Source organism: Callorhinus ursinus, unplaced genomic scaffold, assembly GCF_003265705.2.
Source record: "Callorhinus ursinus isolate GAN/ISIS: 27379988/994484 unplaced genomic scaffold, GSC_fseal_2.0 scaffold76, whole genome shotgun sequence".
Classification (NCBI taxonomy): Eukaryota; Metazoa; Chordata; class Mammalia; order Carnivora; family Otariidae; genus Callorhinus; species Callorhinus ursinus.
The window spans coordinates 2,254,456-2,272,188 of NW_027397138.1; the positions used below are offsets into that span (position 1 = coordinate 2,254,456).

At 49.0% G+C, this 17,733-nt stretch overlaps 1 protein-coding gene across 1 annotated transcript in view; it reads left to right on the forward strand.

Moving 5' to 3' along the window:
* The first annotated feature begins 5,402 nt into the window (after positions 1 to 5,402).
* The window catches only part of LOC141371540 (transmembrane 4 L6 family member 1-like), a 17,053-nt gene continuing 4,722 nt past the window's right edge, over positions 5,403 to 17,733 (forward strand). Inside the window, exons 1-4 of the mRNA XM_073887142.1 lie at positions 5,403 to 5,516; positions 8,290 to 8,433; positions 12,853 to 12,998; positions 15,177 to 15,363. Coding sequence (XP_073743243.1) covers positions 5,403 to 5,516; positions 8,290 to 8,433; positions 12,853 to 12,998; positions 15,177 to 15,363 — 591 coding nt within the window. The remainder of the gene's footprint in view (positions 5,517 to 8,289; positions 8,434 to 12,852; positions 12,999 to 15,176; positions 15,364 to 17,733) is intronic.

The window sequence follows — 17,733 nt, forward strand, 5'->3', positions numbered from 1 at the left end:
AGAGCAGAGGGAGAGGGAGAAGCGGACTCCCCACTGAGCCCCGATGCGGGGCTCAATCCCAGGACACTGAGATCATGACCTGAGCCAAACTGAGCCACCCAGGTGCCCCTACATCTGCTAGATCTTTCTGCAATCCCTGTAAGGTCCCTCCAGTTGTGTGATCAATATCTGGACAGGGTGGACTAGCCCACTGCAGCCAGGATTCCGGGCACCAGAGGGGCAGACCCGATAAGCACATCACCCCATGATGTTTTAACAAGTCAAACAACTGTGGGCGCCTGGGTGGCTCAGTTGGTTAAGCGACTGCTTTCAGCTCAGGTCATGATCCTGGAGTCCCGGGATCAAGTCCCACATCGGGCTCCTTGCTCAGCAGGGAGTCTGCTTCTCCCTCTGACCCTCTTCCCTCTCTCATGCTATCTCTCATTCTCTCTCTCTCAAATAAATAAATAAAATCTTTAAAAAAAAACAAGTCAAACAACCGTGAGTGTGCCTCTAGTTTCATATGCTGACATATAATCATGAGTACATGTAAGTACATATGTAAACATGTAAGTAAATGTGTGTATAATACTCATTGTAGGTGAGCAAGCATATACAAGCCGGGTTTAAGTGCCACATCTTCCATCTATTAATTGGAAGACTTGGGGCAATTCTTTAATTCTCTCTGAAACTCAGGTTTCTCCTCCGTGGAAGAATACCTCTCTCACAGGGCTACTGTATGAAATGTATCTGAAATCTCTTTATAAATCAGAAAACTTGCCTTAAAACTGTGAGTTATTGTATGTATATGTATCTAAGTATAACACAGATTCTTTATTAGCCTGCTTGACATTTTTACCTTATTACCTCTATGCAAACTGCAAGTGAAATTTCCCCATCTCTCCTTGCCTGCTCCTAGAAGCACATTCGTCAGGGAATGATGTTAAGGCTATGCTTTGGAAGATGGTTGCATTATTTTGGATCCTTTAAGAATGGTGTACTCTTGTTAAAAGGCACCAAATAGTATAGACATTTGGCAGCACTGAATAGAAAAATCTGCCAAATGCCACCTCTACCAGGCCGACCTGGGGACCCCATAAAGCCATGTCTTTATTAAAAGTTGCCCCCCACCCCACCCCACCCCACCTCCGTGGAAGGCAGCCTGTCCGGGCACATTGTGTAGGCGACAAGCAGTGTGGAGTACACGTGAAGGCCCAGAATCTCCTCCGGTGGGACAGCCCAAGATCAGAAGGTTATCTCAGTGCCATGGAAAGAGCACAAAAATGAGAACCTTGATCACTCTCTTGGTTGCACTGACCTTGGGCAAGTCAGATCTCCACTGATCCTGGTTCCCCATCTGAATAATGAGGAAAAAATAATATCACGCTGACAGGCCCCTGGGTTCGCCAAGAAAAGAATGTAGGCACAACCCGGAAGAGCACTTGGCAATCACTGTAGTTACTGATGGTGACATAGTTAGGCCTCGAGAGCCAGGAGTCTGACCAGAGGGTCCCTGGTTCCACTTTCTCAGGGGCTTAGCAGCACAGCGGTAGTGGCTGCATAGGAAATGTAAGACTTGGTAGGTTGCTAAAGGGATGTGTGTTCCCATGGGCAGCAAGGCCAAAGACAAAGAGGGCATTCTCCCACAGCCTGCAGGGGTGCCTGGCTGGGAAAGCCGGGAGAGAACTAGAGCAGAGCCCCTGGGGCTCATCCCACCTGGCGACTGGGTGACCGGCTGCTGCCATGGTGCCCCCAAATAGTTACACTGCATCCGTCTCTTGCCACATTAACATCACCGCATCAGGGGCAGGAGGGACGAGGGAGATGGAAGACAAGGCCCCCTTGACAAGCCATTTCCCTTCCTTGACGGGCTGAGAGACCAGGTCCAGCCAGGAAGCTGAGGCACAACCAGGAGGACGCCCTGCCTATCTATGTGAGGTACGACCCATCAACAGCCCCGGGGCCTTGAGCAGGGGATATTCGAGAAGAAAAGACGGCCAGGTGATGCTCTGACCCCCCAGTCCCTAACCTGGGCCCTTCCTACACAAGTGCACGCAGGGCCGGTGGGCCCATCCTGCCTGCCAACATCCAGAGCAACCACATCCCCCACACCCTCCTCCAGTCGCAGCTGAGCGGAAACACATCCGCCAGGGAAACTTTTCAGAGGTGATCAGGAGTGACCCAGAGAGAGGAGACAAGCGTGGTGAGCACAAGTGTCTTTGCAGCTGGGGGCCACTTGGCAGGGGAGGCAGTGCTGGCTCTTACTGGGGGAACTTGAGTCACTGTGCCCAGCCTGGGGGAGCAGGAGAGAGGTGGGGCCAGACAGGGAGCAGGGAGTCCTGTGCCTCTCAGAGTCCAGGGTGCCATCGTGCTGGGGGGCCTCAGAGGGTCCTGGCAAGGGCTTCAGCCTCTAAAGAGACAAGTGACCTCCTTACCGAGAAGACTTTGGGCAAGATCAGACGGCTGTGGTTAGACGCCCGAACTGCCCTGTGAGGTGGGTGCCTGCTGAAAGGGAGAAGGACCCAGACAGAGCCTGCCAGAAACTTCCAGAGGCTGAGCTAGAAGATTCTCTGGAACTGCCACATGGCTTGCAGGCCCCTTCACCACGGCTGGCCGGGCCGGGCCGAGCGCCCTGTGCCCCAAGCCCCCACTGACCAGCTACTGGGTTGATGGGTATGTCTGTGTGTCTCTGCTTAAGGGTGGGCAGGATTGGGACAGCAAGCCTCAATGCAGCAACCACGCTGTCCAAGCCAAGTTTAGGGTGTAATCACCCGACAAGTATGAATATGAATATACGGGGAGCAGGGGACAGACGATTTGATATGAAAGCTGTGATTAAGGAATTTAAGGGATTGTGATTTTCCCACCTGCCAAGCATGGTGAGGCCCAAAGCTATGGTAACTGGATAGACTCAGAAGAAGAGCGGCCTCATTGCAAGCTGTGTGACCTCAGACAAGTTCCTTAACTTCTCTGAGCCTCAGAGGGATCAGCAGCAACTGAGTAAAATAGGCCTAATAAGGACGTGTCTGTCTCTGGACTATTGCAAGATGAAGTGAGAGAATGCCTGTGAACATGACGGCAACTATTTGTGCTATTATTTCCAACTACGTAGCTGTCTAACCTTGAACAAGTGGTTACTACTCTCCAGGGCTATGCTTCCTAGGAAATGAAGGCACTGGATTTCTGAGAGTCCTTAGCACCTTTAACATTCTCTGCCAGGACCCAAGAGAATGATCAGTTTCTACCGTTTTATTAAGTGCCCACCTTGGGTGCTGCATGGTTCCCCTTTCCAAATGTGGTCCCAGTCTCCCCCTGCCATACCCTCCCTTTCCTCTTAAGAAGATCTGCAGTTTTCCTGGAGAGTTAGCACAACCGTATTCATTGCAGCAAGGGCTGTGACATTCAGGCATCAAGGAGAAACGGGGGGCTTTTGGATTGGTACCCTTCTACAGGATGTAAGAGGGCTCAGCCGTGCTCCTGGTGCCTACTCAGCTGCCCTAACTAGGTATAACTCCAGGTGGAAATGAGCAGACCTACACTGAGTAACAGATCTGTTATTTACCAGCTGGGAGACCCTGGAACCTCTACTGCTATGAGCCGGTTTCCTCCTGCAGCTATGGAGCGGTTACCCCACAGGGATATTCTGAGGATTGAACGAAATCGTGCCCATCATGTGTCGAGAGCGAGTAGCAGTAGTCGTATGTGTTGCTGTCGTCTATTGTAAAGTATTATTTCCCAGTGTTACTACATTCTCATCGTAACTACTATTAGTGATCATAATGGAGAGTGACGTCAGCAGACTTGATCGCCTTCATCCACACAGAGGTGCTAGAGGCAGCACCCCACTCAGGCGTCAGCTTTCTGCAGCCCTGAGTTTGGATCTCAGAGAGAAATAAAACCCCAAGGGGCACCTGGGTGGCTCAGTCGGTTAAGCGTCTGCCTTCGGCTCAGATCCCAGGGTCCTGGGATGGAGTCCCGCATCGGGCTCCCTGCTCTGTGGGGAGCCTGCTTCTCCCTCTCCCTCTGCCTCTCCCCCTCCCCCGCTTGTGCTTGTGCTCTCTCTCTCTCTAGCTCTGCACTCTCTCTCTCTCAAATAAATAAATAAAATCTTTTTAAAAATTCTATAAACAAAAAAAAAAAAAAAAGAAGGAAAGAAAACCTCAAGCATTCTCATCCTGCCTAAGCCATTGTTCATTAGTAACTTTGGTTCCTCTGGGGAGGAGTAGAATGCTAAGGCTGGACGTTCTCTGTTTTGTCCCCAAAGAGAGGACCCTGGCTCTGCAAATTGCCCCAGACTGCCCCCATGGGCATCAGGCACCCCACAGAGGTGTCTGGAGACCGAGGTAGTGAATGAGATGCTGTTCATGAGCCAGTTAACAATCTCAGCATGCATCTGAGATGAGAATGGGCACAAAGCAGTGTTAAGAGAGCGCCACCTAATGCAAAATAGGAACCCCTCCCCAGGTCACAGAGACGTGGTCCAGAGAGGAGCCCCTGAGTCCCTGAGCAACGCCCCCAAGCACCAGCGTTGCAAGCTTCTCCAGCAGCTTTCGCTCCACAAATGAGGTACTGAGTTTTCTCCGACTCATTTATGCTCAGGAACAGTGAGCGCAGAGAACAAAACAAGATGCAAAACCTTTCCCTCTTTCCACATGCCTCCATCCCGGCTTCTCGGAAATCTTCAGGGTCGATATTAACAAAGAGAGTGAGGAAGGAAATTTTCCACGTAAAGAAAATGAGAGGCCAAGAGGATTGAGATCCTCTTCTTAATTCGGTAGCTGCCCTGCATTGAGAATTTTATATGAGGATGTTTTTGAAAAGGCTTATTTTCATCCTGTCAACAATCCTACAAGGTGAGTGCTATGTCAGTCCCACTTTCTAGATGAGGAAATTAAGGCAAATGATGTAAAATGTGTGACCTTGATCTGGCCCAAGGTCACACAGCTGCTAAGCGAGGGAGCCAAGGTTTGGACCCAGGTCCTAATTCATGATCATTAGGGGAGCTCGCAGGGAATAGATGAAAGAACCAGAATGGGGACTGAACATTACTTCAGTCCCCCGGTCCTTTAAAGAAAGCCTGTTGAAATATCTATTATGAGCCACATGCTTTTGCATTTACTATACTTCCTTTAGTCCACACACCACCATCTATGAGGTCGGTATTTTCTTTATTTATGTGCGGACCTGAGACCCGGAGAGGGGAGAGAGCTCCCCAGTCCACGTCATCGACCAATAGGAGAGCTGGCCTTGGCATCTCGCTGTTGGGGCTCTGAGGCCGGTGCTTTCCCTCGTGGTTCTGCAATGGCTGGACCAGGCAGCTTTCTGATATTGGTTGTCTTCTCTCTCCCTTCCAGGGAGGATTCGCCATATGTTCTGAGATGGGCTCCAGGCGCACGGGCATGCTCCTCTTGGCCTTGGCCATCATGGCCATCATCACCAACCTCCTACTGTACTTTCCCAGTGGGCAGGTGCTGGAGCCTGCCAAGATTACAGACTTGATCTGGCTTCTCTACAGCTTTCTTGGAGCTGGACTCTTGGTAAGAAGGAGACTTAGCTACCTTGCCTCCTCCAAGTCACAAAACAATCGTCTCATCTTGGGCCCACTTTCTCTGGGCCCCCAGAACATGGCTAGCTCTCTCCCTCTGTTCCCCACAACACACGACACATAAACACTCAGTACATGGTACTGCAAACATCTATGTGCTCCCCCACTGGGCTGTGAGCCCCTCAAGAACACAGCCCACGTCTCATTCACCTTTGCCCTCTACTTGCCTACCTAGCAAAGTGCTGGCTTTGACTAGAGTTTAATATGAGCTTGTTAACTGCATGAGTGATACATTATAAAAAGCACAATAACCGAGTATTTGTCAGGTTCATCAGGTTTCAACCTCCCATCAAGGCTTCCCTAGGCAAAATTATGAGGCTGGCAACCTTTTCCTGTAAAAGGCCAGATAGTCAATATTTCCAGCTTTGCGGGCCTTGTGGTTTCTTGTTTCAACTACTCACCTCTGACACCAAAGGGCAAAAGCAGCCACAAACAATACATAAACAAGTGGGTGTAGCTGTTGTTCCAATAAAACTTTATTTATAAAGACAGGCAACCTGCTGGATTTTGCCGACCACCTTTAGGTACTGAGTAGGTGCTCAGCAAATGGACGGCTGCATGCACGGGGCATAAAGAACCCTCAGAAAAAAGTGACCATCTCCCTTCCTATTTCTTCTCCCCACACAGTGGGAGACGCAGTGGTCCTCCGTCCCCCCACCCGCCCCCCCATGCTGGCAGAGGCTGGGCCTTCCTGCCCAAGAGCACATTTAAATCAGCCATACCTGGGCAAAGCTTGTCTGGGTCTCAGCTCAGAGCCCTTCCCGAGAGGCAGCACAGACCTCCCTGAGCCTCAGTTAAAAGGAGAATCACACCATTTCAGTGCGGAGAACATGAAATGAGAACATACACAGGGCACCCCGCACATACCTGGCAGCCAGTAACATGCAATCTGTCCTCTTTCCTGGCTCAGATGACCGACTCCTCACCTCCTCCACGGCCCAGGACCAGCCAAGCATCTTCTCCTGCCTAGCCCCCACCTTGCTTACTCCCACGGAACATTTGTCAGCTCCCCCACCAAGCAAATGCTGAGCTCCCCTCGGCCTCGCTCTCCTCACCTGCAGGATATATAGGAACATTGGCGCGCAACTTCTCTCAAGATATAAATGAGCAAATGCAGAAACTATTGAAGGCAGTCAAGTCAAGCAGCTGGAGCGAATTTAGTTTCCCTAATAGCAGGATCTCAGAACGTTTACTGGGAGAGAGTGACCCAGAGGGAAAACATTGCCCGGTCCTCAGGAAAGCAGAGTGGAGCCTGACTCAGTCCCTCTTTCTCCTCTTTCCTTCTTCTTCTTTCCCCCTTTTCTTCCTTTTTCTCCTTCTTTCGGTGTTCAGTCAGTCTTCAGCGTCTGTTCTATGCCTTGACACGGGCCAGCTCCCAGGCACGCTAAGGCGGCGGCCCTGGGGTTGGAGAGAGGGAGGAGTGTGGGAGCCATATTGAAAGGCTGAGCTGGCAGGGTCTGAAGACTGACGGGGGTGAGGGGAGGGAGCAGTCCCGGGCGGCTCCAGCATTCTGGCCCGGGCACCTGGGGAGTCAGGGGGGCATTCTCCGAGGCAGGGGCCTCGGGGCTGCAGCCGGGAGGGAGGCAGAGGTCCCCCGTCTCCTGAGGGATCAGAGGAAGCTCGGCTCGGCCTGGAACCCAGGAGAGAGGCAAGATGGAGAACAACTGTGGAGAGGCGAGGGGGGACCCCAGAGGCAGAGGGTCCACCCAGGGCTCATGAGGGGAATGAGAGGAGAAAGGAAGCCAGGTGAAAACCCTAAGCTGTGCTGCAAATTAAAAGGCACGAAGAAGGAGGAAAGCATGGGAAGGAAGACTGAGAAGAACGCCTGCCTAGAAAGTCTCCGGTGAAGCCGAAAAGAGGCAGATGAGAAAAGCTGGGAACATTTCAAGGCATGAGGAGTCACAGTGCCCACTGCAGTGGAAGGGACAGGGGCTGGGCCCGGCCGAGCATCTGGGGCACGGCGAGGTGCCCAGGGGTTCGTGGCTGGAGCGGTCCTGGGGCTGGCAGGGCTCCAGACAGCAGAGGGCTCAGGAGTGAGTGCAGGTGAGGAGCTGGGCTCCCAACAGGGGGGAAGAAAGGGCAGGAGGCCTACCTGCCTCGAGGAACAAGATCTCAAAAGCCACAGGGGAGGGCGCCTGGGTGGCTCAGTTGGTTAAGCGACTGCCTTTGGCTCAGGTCGTGATCCTGGAGTCCCGGGATCGAGTCCCACATCGGGCTCCATGCTCAGCGGGGTGTCTGCTTCTCCCTCTGACCCTCCCCCCTCTCATGTGCTCTCTATCTCCCATTCTCTCTCTCTCAAATAAATAAATAAAATCTAAAAAAAAAAAAAAGCCACAGGGGACACTCTGTGGACAGTAAGAAGCACAACCATTACTTAGCATCTGCTCCACGCGGAACACGATTTAAGGATCTGTAGGAGATCATCCAGGATCCATGCTTTCTGCCCTTTAGCAATAATTGTAACAGGCGTGTGCATGAAGGTTTCAACATACGATTTCATTTCCTTCCCACAGCAACTCTGCGAAGTGGAGATCACTCTCCCCTCCTGATGGGCGAAGAAATGAGGCCCAGGCTGATTAAGTCATTGTGACCTCAGCCGCACAGCCGGCACGGGGCAGAAATGGGACTTAAACACCCATCTGAGTACAGAGCCTGTTATCTCTCCATTTCTTGCCATCCGCTGCGGCCGTGCACCCGCAACACAGGACACAGAGAAGGATGGCATGAGTGGGGCTATGGCAGCAGGGCACCTGCTCCCCGACACGTCCCTGGTGAACAGGACGGGGAGGCAGCTTGAGGGCTACTCCAGACAGTGCTGCTTTGCAGATGAGACACAGAAACAGGGCCACGTGAGTCACCACCCCCCCCACCAGGCAGACAGTCTTTTGGGGGCTGCCTTCCTCCTGCAGTCAGTCACAGCCACAGTGTGTAAGGACATATCCAGCAACGTGTCATCTTGGTAGGGACGTCCCCGGCAGCCGCCCCCTGTTGTCACTGGAAGGCAGCCTCATGACATCAGCAAGGCAGTTGTCTCAGAAAGCCAATGCCAAGAATAAAAGCTCTCTAGTTGCATGGCACCACAGGCCAACCCAGAACTGGCAGGCTTCTGTGGTTAAACACCTGGGCACCTGGAACAAGCAGACCTTGAATTGGGTACTCTGGGGACCGAGAAACAGAGCCCCCATTTTTTTTTTTCATGTAACCAGTGGTTGTTTTCCAGCAAGACCTTTAAGAGGGACAGTTTCAGACTAGTCAGTGGTGTGATTTGGGATCACTGAGGGGCCCGATTGGGAGTAGAAGGACTGCAATGCGTGGGGGTCTGCCCGACCCAGCAGAAATGGGGTTCCTATGCTCCTTCAGGCCAAGGGAGATGGACAAACACACAAATAATTCAGCCCAGTGGGGTGAGTCCCCACTGCAACGGAGCCCGGGGTCTGCAGAAGAGGAAATATTTACCTGTGGGAACTAAGAGAGGCATCCCCAAGAAGAAGGTGTCTGCGCTGTACTGTAGAGAATGAGCAGGTGTTCGGCAGGCAGAGAAGGGAGGAGGGTGGTCCAGGCAGAGGAAGTGGTTTGCACAAAGGCATAGGAGCATCAGTGAGCCGTGGAAAGCAAGCATCCTGCTCACAAAGGCCAGAGCTGCCTAAGTGACAACGAGAAGGCAGTGGTGCTGGAATGCGGGTGAAGGCAAAATTCTGCGTGACCTTGTACACCATGCTGACGAGCAGCTTCTTTCCCTTGACTGCGTCACCCACAAGCGTTTCTTGAGCACCTACGATGTGCTAGCACTGTTCTAGGCATGAGGGACACAGAAGTGGAACAAAAAAGCCAACAAAATTCCTGCTTTCCTAGCGCCTAGTGGGGAAGAGAAAGACCATGAATATCATCAACTGTATAACATAATGTCAGGTGGAGAGGGCTCAGAAGAAAATAGAGTAAAGAAAATATGGCAAAATGCTATGTGAGGAGGTGGTGTTTGAGCAGCTGCTTGAAGCAAGTGAAGAATAAGCCGTGTCGATATCTGGCGGGGAGAGCATTCCAAGCAGAGGGAATGGCACGTTCTATGGCCCTGAACAGGGAATGTGCTAGAGAGTTCCAGAATCAGCAAGAAAACCAGGGTAGCTAGAGTCAGGTCAAAAAGGTTTAGGAGAGAGGGAGGGAAATGAGGTCAGAGAGGAAAAAGTGGGAAATGAGGTCAGAGAGAGGAAAAAGTGGGAAATGAGGTCAGAGAGAGGAAAAAGTAGCCCCTGGAAGCTGAAAGCAGGAGAGAAGCATGACCAGGTGCCATCCTGCCAAGACAGTCTGGCCTGCCACCATCCCTGCATTCTGACCCCTACCTTGGAGACTGGCTTGCTCTAAGCACCAAGCTGTGCTCCCCAGAAGGTGCTCAGAGAGACTCAGCACACACATCTTCCAAGGTGATTCCCATAGTTCCTACGCGTTGGCCGCAAACACAGTCCCCAGCTGGTCCTCCCACTTGACTCAGGGGAACTTTGGGTCCCCACAGGCCCAACATAAGAACGGAAGTAATTCCTGATGTCAGAAGAGTCATCAGAACAAGAAAAAGGAGCTCACGAAAGGGAACGTGTTGGACCACCTTCCAGGATACAAGTGTACAGGGACCTGAGGCCCATAGGTGCCCACAGCGCCCCCCCCCAACCCCTGCCACCAGGGCAGCCAGGGGTCCTGGCCTAGATCTACCTACCTGGAAGGTTCTCATCAGCTCTACATCCCAGCACTGAGCTGCCTAGGGATGAGTTTGAAAATCTGAGGTTCTTGTGAAAATACTTCATTTAAAGAAATATGTGCATTGAATAAATGGGAAGCACACATGCCCATTATATTTGTCAAGCTTTTCCTGAAAATTTTAATCTGCTTTATTCGTGCCGTAAAACAGTTCAGGGCACACAGTCATTTGATAATTTGCATGAGGCCTGCAGGAAGTAGCAGCAATTCTGATCTTGGAACAGTCCTCCCCTCTGGGGGTTAAGAATTCAGCTATGTGACCTGATTTATATTGTTGTTGGGGGGAAAGAAAATGAAGGTGGAAAACCAGGAGGGAAAAGGGAAAGAGCGGGCTACTGGGCCCTTATTAACTACACCTCCTCAGCCTCCAGAGCAGGAAAAGGCTCCCACAGCAAACTTCCCAATCGAAAGAAAAAAGTGGGGGCACTTGGGTGGCTCAGTCGGTTAAGCGTCTGCCTTCTGCTCAGGTCACGATCCCAGGGTCCTGGGATGGAGTCCCGCATCAGGCTCCCTGCTCAGTGCAGAGTCCGCTTCTCCCTCCCCCCTGTTCGTGTGCTCTCTCTCTCTCAAATAAATAAAATCTTTAAAAAAAAAACATACCCTGTTTAAGGCACCTTGGAACTGAATCTTTGAACTGGAAAGAATCTTAGATGTCAATATTTTAAGACTTCTTCTTTTATAGATTAAAAATGAAGAGCCAAGAGAGGTTCAACTCGATCTGGCCCACAGAGATAGTGTGTGGTACAGCAAGGGTAGAATGCAGGTCTCCGGGCTGAAGTTTAAAGAATGCCCAGGATAGACTTGACAGTGACCACTCAGGGCAGCAGTGCCTCCATGGAGTCAGTTCTGGTCAAGGTCTGACATGCAGCATCACAGATCAGGAGCCCCGTTTCATCTGGACCCAAAAGGAGACCTCTCAGGAACCAAGAACAATACTAACCAACTCGTACACCGCTGCTCTTTGTCCTACGCAGCGCTGCAAGGCAAAAGGTGTGGAAATGTCCCTACAAATTTTGCAAACTTGTTTCCATTTGACAACGAGGAAAGGGAAAGCCCAAAGAGGCTGAGTGGCCTGCCCAGATTTGCATGGCTTTAATTTGAGATCCAGAAAGCAAGTTTAGGATTATTTAGCCAACCTCAGGGAGAGTGTAAGTTCCTTTCTTCAGCGCCAGGCCCACATCTTACCATCTGTGTACCCCCAGGTGCCTGACACACACACAGTGGGCTCTCAGGTCAGGTCCCTCCAAATGAAGGCAGGACTGGCCAAGCTGGGACTCAGTCTCTGTCGCCTGGCTCCTGGGATCATGCTCTCTCTCTCCCACTTGCAAAAACTGCTTCCCAGTGTCCCTGATCACAACCAGGTGTTCATCGCCCTTGCGATTCTAGTTCAAACACCATCTCACTTTTCTTTTCTGCTCCAAAGCCCCCTCTCCTGTCTCTTGCAGCCGCCAGTCAGACTCTCCCCAGATCCTTAGCCCCTGTGTTGTCCGAGGACCATCTCCAAGGGGTTCCCGATCCCTTCCATTCAGCCCTGGCTGTCTCCCTCCCTCCGGCCCTGTGGTAGGAAAGACACAACTTGGACGTGTCAGGAATAAAAGCTCATGCTTTGAAGCAAACCCATCCCTCAGCTCTGTCCCAATTCATTAAGGCACTCATATGCCGGAAGGTCACCTCCCTTTGACACTGGCGTCACCGCCACACTCACCCACCCGTCCGGTCAACATGTAATTATGGAGTTTGTACACAGTAAAGCCCTGTGTTGGTCACTGACTCAGCCATTAGAAAAACAAGTATTCATTTACTCGCCCAATCATGCAACAAACAGTTGCTGAACATTCAGCACCACAATGGCTGATAGGTTTCATTTAGAGCTGACTGACCCCTTGTTCTGTGAAGGACTGTGAGGCCTTGTCCAGGGTTGGTGGGGAAGACTGCGGAGATCAATGACTGATGTCTACAGTGAGCGCCGACAAGAAGACGGGCGGCACGCCTCATGTCCATGCCAGGCCGTGGGTAGGCACTGGCGGTTCAATGGTGAATCAGGTACATTTCCCGCTCACAATTTTGTAGTGAATGATTTCATTCTTTAGAACTGCAGCGGGGGCAGGTGAATGGACAGAGGGCTTCTCAGCTCTAGCACTCCGTTCTTTGTGCATTTGGGAAGCAAAAGAAAAACACCTACCTGGGGCGCCTGGGTGGCTCAGATGGTTAAGCATCTGCCTTCAGCTCAGGTCATGATCCCAGGGTCCTGGGATCGAGTCCCGCAGCGGGCTCCCTGCTAGGCAGGAAGCCTGCTTCTCCCTCTGCTTCTGCCTCTCTCTCTCTCTCTGACTCTCATGAATAAATAAATAAAAAAACATTAAAAAAAAAAAGAAAAACACCTACCTGGTCTGGTATCTACAAGAGAAGATTCAGATTGTCTTCAGTTTACCAGGAAACTCAAGGAATGCATTTTTAGAAAGCAACTTACCACCTCCCTCTTCCTATTACGGCACTGAATTTTTGGCTCTGTTCCACTGCAGATGCTGTTCCCTGTGCTTCTGACCATGCAGGGCACTATGGGGGCTTTGTACTGTGTGGTCATTTCTTCAGTGGGTTTGCTTAGCAGCCCCTTCTGTGAGATAGGCGGTGGAAACTACACCTACCTTTTCAGTAGTAACACCTTGGAGTGAGTAGCATTCATGGCCTTGGGTCAGTGTCTGACATCTAAAGATGATACAACTGATGACCTCAAAGAGTGTGCTCTCAATATGTACCTCCATTCACACCCAGTGTCTTGTTCTTCCCCAAGCAACAATATCTAGGAAGTGGTTGGCCAAGGCAAGGAGCCCTAGTATGGCTGAGGAATTAAGCCATCCATCTACAGAATTCAATGCAATAGCTTGACTTCATTAGGCCTAATTATTAAACTCAATTGAGTATGAGCTGAGGACTTGCTTAGTACGGGCTAGGCACTGTCGTGAGAGAAAGGAGTACAAAGGAAAGAGAAGACAACCTGCCTATTTGCAAGGAGCTCACAATCTAATTGGGGAGACAATTACCCCACTTGGGGTTGCACAAATATCCTGACATGGGTGGGCTCTGTGATGCACATTTCTTTTCCTAAAGGAATAAGAAACCCAGCACCAATGATTGAGAGAGATCCTGCTTCTCTTCTCATTTTGTGTTGTCTCCCTAGCAGATCTCATCTGTCCCCATGGCTTTCAGAACCATCCATCTACATATGTAAATAATCCCAATATGTTTATTTCTAGCCTAGATCTTTCCTCTGAATTCTCTTTTTTAAAGATTTTATTTATTTATTTATTTGACCCACAGAGAGAGAGAGAGAGACAGCGAGAGAGGGAACAAAGTAGAGGGAGAGGGAGAAGCAGGCTTCCCGCTGAGCAGGGAGCCCGATGTGGGACTCGATCCCAGGACCCTGAGATCATGACCTGAGCCCAAGGCAGGTGCTTAACGACTGAGCCACCCAGGCGCCCTTTCCTCTGAATTCTTAACGCAAATATCTAATCACCTTCTTGGAATTTCCTCTTGAACATCTCACAGCATTTCAGTAGTAATATGTCCAAAACCCTTGATGTTCCCCCACAAATCTTCTTTCTCGGTCATCCCCAGCCCATTAGATGGCACCTAGAACCTGTGAGTCATCTTTATTCTTCCCCTTTCTTACCTTCCCCATTCAGTCCACCACCAAGTCCTGCCAATCCTCCCTCAACAGTATATCTGAACTGGCCACTGCTCTTCACCTAGACTGCCCTCACCGGCTTCCAAATCCTATCCGGTACCCTTTGCCTCCAACAAGCATCCACTTCCATTTTGCCCTTCAATCCTTTGTCATACATTTGTCAAAGGGGTTTTGTGAGATGGAAAGGTGCTGATAAGGCCACAGCATCTTTACACTTAAGAAACTTGTGATCTCATTGGGAACTACATAGAAATGGATATGGGTATATGGGTAAAGGCAGAGATAGAGACGGAGATACCAAATAATACATAGCCCCATGAAATATGGCCTGAAAACCTATTCCATTTCCCTCTGTCCAACCAGTACTCTCTGATTCCAAATTTCCCTTATGATTTTTGTTTACACACTATTTCTTCTTATAGTTCATTGGTCTCCTCTCTGCCACTGCTCCTTCAAGGCCAAGTGACTCCAGCTTTTCCTCTGAGGTCTTCTCCAGTTACTCTAGGCCTCTCAGGTCTCCCCTTTCCACAATAATGATTATGATGTAAATAAAATATATCACCTACTACATGGCAGGTGCTGTGCTAACACCTTAACTGATCCTTCCAACCACGCTATGGTATTAATGTTATCATCAACCCCATTTTCCATATAAAGAATCTTATGTATGGTAACATTTGGGAAACTTCTTAGTGAGGGGGCTGGAATTAGGACCTAGGTCGGTGGGACTTTGGAGCCCAAGTTCTTCACCACTTTTAACTGCCCCTGAGATCCATACAGCGGCAGTTAGGCAGTTAGACCCTGCTTCTCGTCCCATTTTGTGTTGTCTCCCAAGCAGAACTCATCAGTCCCCATGCCTTGTATCACACAATTTCCTGTTTCTCCATATGCTTTCTTGTGTGGCTATGTCTGTACCTACAACACCTTGCTGAGATGTTGAGATGTTGTGCCAATCGAGGGAAAGATGGTGTGTTCAACACTTTGACCAATGGGCAATGATAAATCTGCTGTCTTTATGAAGATGAGAGCAACAAAGACCCATAAGCTTTGTAAGCTTTGTAAGCACCTGTGTTAGACTCATGCTTCTACATGCTTGTAGGTAGCAGGTCCCTCCGTTTACTGTCTCTCAAGCCTGGGCTAACGTTCTCCTCTGTCCTGCAGGGACGACTACTTATTCAACCAGCCTACCTGGGCCACCTGCCAGGAGCCTGAGCATATCGTCCTCTGGAACGTGGTCTTGCTTTCCATCTTCCCGGGCATCGGTGTGGTAGAAGCTGTTCTCTGTGTTAGCCAAGTTGCCAGTGAACTCTGTGACATCTTCTGTGGTACACGTGTCAGAAAAGGACAGGTTGGTGTTTCTAGAACCCAGGAATGTTCAAGTCATTTCCCCCTGATCTGTTCATGCTGTCTCCCTCCTAGTCCAACCCCAACACTCAGAGAGGTAAGCCAGTAGCCAGAAAATGCGTTTTGAAATACAGAACTTTATCTGACACTTTGGGTTTAATTTTCTTCGAGGTGAACATCACTGGCTTCTGACCTAAGAAATCACACCTGACTGGCACATGAAGGAGAGTTCCTCAGTTCGGAAGAACCAGATTTACAATGGAATTGTACTTGGACATCAGAAAGGATGAATACCCAACATTTGCATCAACATGGGTGGAACTGGAGGGGATTACATTAAGTGAAATAAGTCAAGCAGATAAAGACAATTATCATATGGTTTCACTTATTTGTGGAACATAAGGAATAGCAGGGAGGACATTAGGAGAAGGAAGGGAAAAATGAAGGGGGGGAATCAGAGGGGGAGACGAACCATGAGACACTATGGACTACAGGAAACAAACTGAGGGTTTCAGAGGGGAGGGGTTAGCCTGGTGATGGGTATTAAGGAGGGCAGGTATTGCATGGAGCACTGGGTGTTATACGCAAACAATGAATCCTGGAACAATACATCAAAACTAATGATGTACTGTATGGTGACTAACATAACATAATAAATAAAATAAAATAGATAAACAGTAAATGAAACAGAAAGATCTAAAAAAAAAGAAGAAGAAGAAGAACTGGATTTGTTGAATATCAATCCCCAGAGTTCTGAGGAGCTGAGGGAAAAAAAAACCAACTTTCTTTCCAGAGGAGATTTTTATAAAAGCACAACTGTTATAAAAACTTCATCTTCTTTGTTAGAATCAACATTGTCATTTCCCCTGAATGACCTCTAAGAATGATATGTCATAAGGCTGTACAGTAATAGAATAATAACAAATGATCATCTAACAGGAGGTGTTTAATATACTCATTCTTATATCCCAAGTTCTGTGTTAAGCACTTTATCTACATTATTTCAATTAATCCTATAAAGCAAGTGGCATTAGAACACCATCTTGAGATGAGGAAACAGGCTCAGAGAGGTTCAGTTACTTGTCCAAAGTCAATTAATCTAAGTTTTGAATTTGAGCCTGCTGTCAACGTTTACATTCTTGATCACGCTCCAGTGGTTCTCAGACTTTGTTGCTTAGACACTTGCTCCATGGATCGTCATAAGTGTTATTCATTCACAAAATAAGTGGTGCAGAGGACTCTGTTGTCAAGTTAATTTGAGATACAATAGGTTTCTTCACTATAGGACTTGTCAAAACCTTTACAAAGCCAATATAAAATATTGCTAATCTCCAGGAAGAGCATACAAAGGCAGAGTTGCCCAGTTTTCTTTGACCACAAAACCCTTTTCCCCGGAACCATTTTTATGGTGCTAATATCCCATGGATCACACTTTGAGAAACACTGCATAACTCAGTGAAACCTACCTCACTTAACCCATGAGAATACAAGAGACTTCCAAACCACCAGAGAAGCAGAAAAGTATAGGATGAAACAGGTTAAGGACTACTCACTTGTGCTTAAGAAAGAAAGAAAAGAAAGAAAGAAAGAAAGAAAGAAAGAAAGAAAGAAAGAAAGAAAACAGAGAAAGAAAAAGAAAGAAAAAGAAAAGAAAGAAGAGAAGAAGCGGAGAGGAGAGAAAAGGAAAAGAAAAGAAAAAAGAAAAGGTTTACTGTAGTATCTGGAATCAGAATTTTCTTTTCAGGTTTCTTTACTGTCATTGCAACAAACATCTTTGAGAACCCAGTCTACCGTACAAGCTATGACAATTACCAAAGAGGCATCAAGACAAGGTCTCTGCTTTATAAGCTTGCCAACTAATGGATCCTGCATAGTTGATTGCTTCCACAGAAGATGTCCAGGACCCCTGCCAGCTCAAATGGCACTTTTGTACACATTAGAAAAAAGGCAGAGGATACAGCTTGGCAATGGCAAATTTAAAAAGGCACCTTCTTGTCCAAGTTGATGCAGCCTATAGGGGTTCAATATCACACCCCCCCCCCCCCCCAAACTTCACATTTAACAGAAACCTCAGAATGTGGCTTTATTTGGAAATAGGGTCTTTGTAGAGCACCTGGGTGGCTCAGTCGGTTAAGCATCTGCCTTCGGCTCAGGTAGTGATCCCAGGGTCCTGGGATGGAGCCCTACATCAGGCTCCCTGCTCAGTGGGGAGCCTGACTCTCCCTCTCCCTTTCCAGCTCCCCCTGCTTGTGCTCTTTCTCCCTCTGTCAAATAAATAAATAAAATCTTAAGAAAGAAAGAAAAAGAAGAAAGAAAGAAGAAGGAAAGAAAGAAAGAAAGAAAGAAAGAAAGAAAGAAAGAAAGAAAGAAAGAA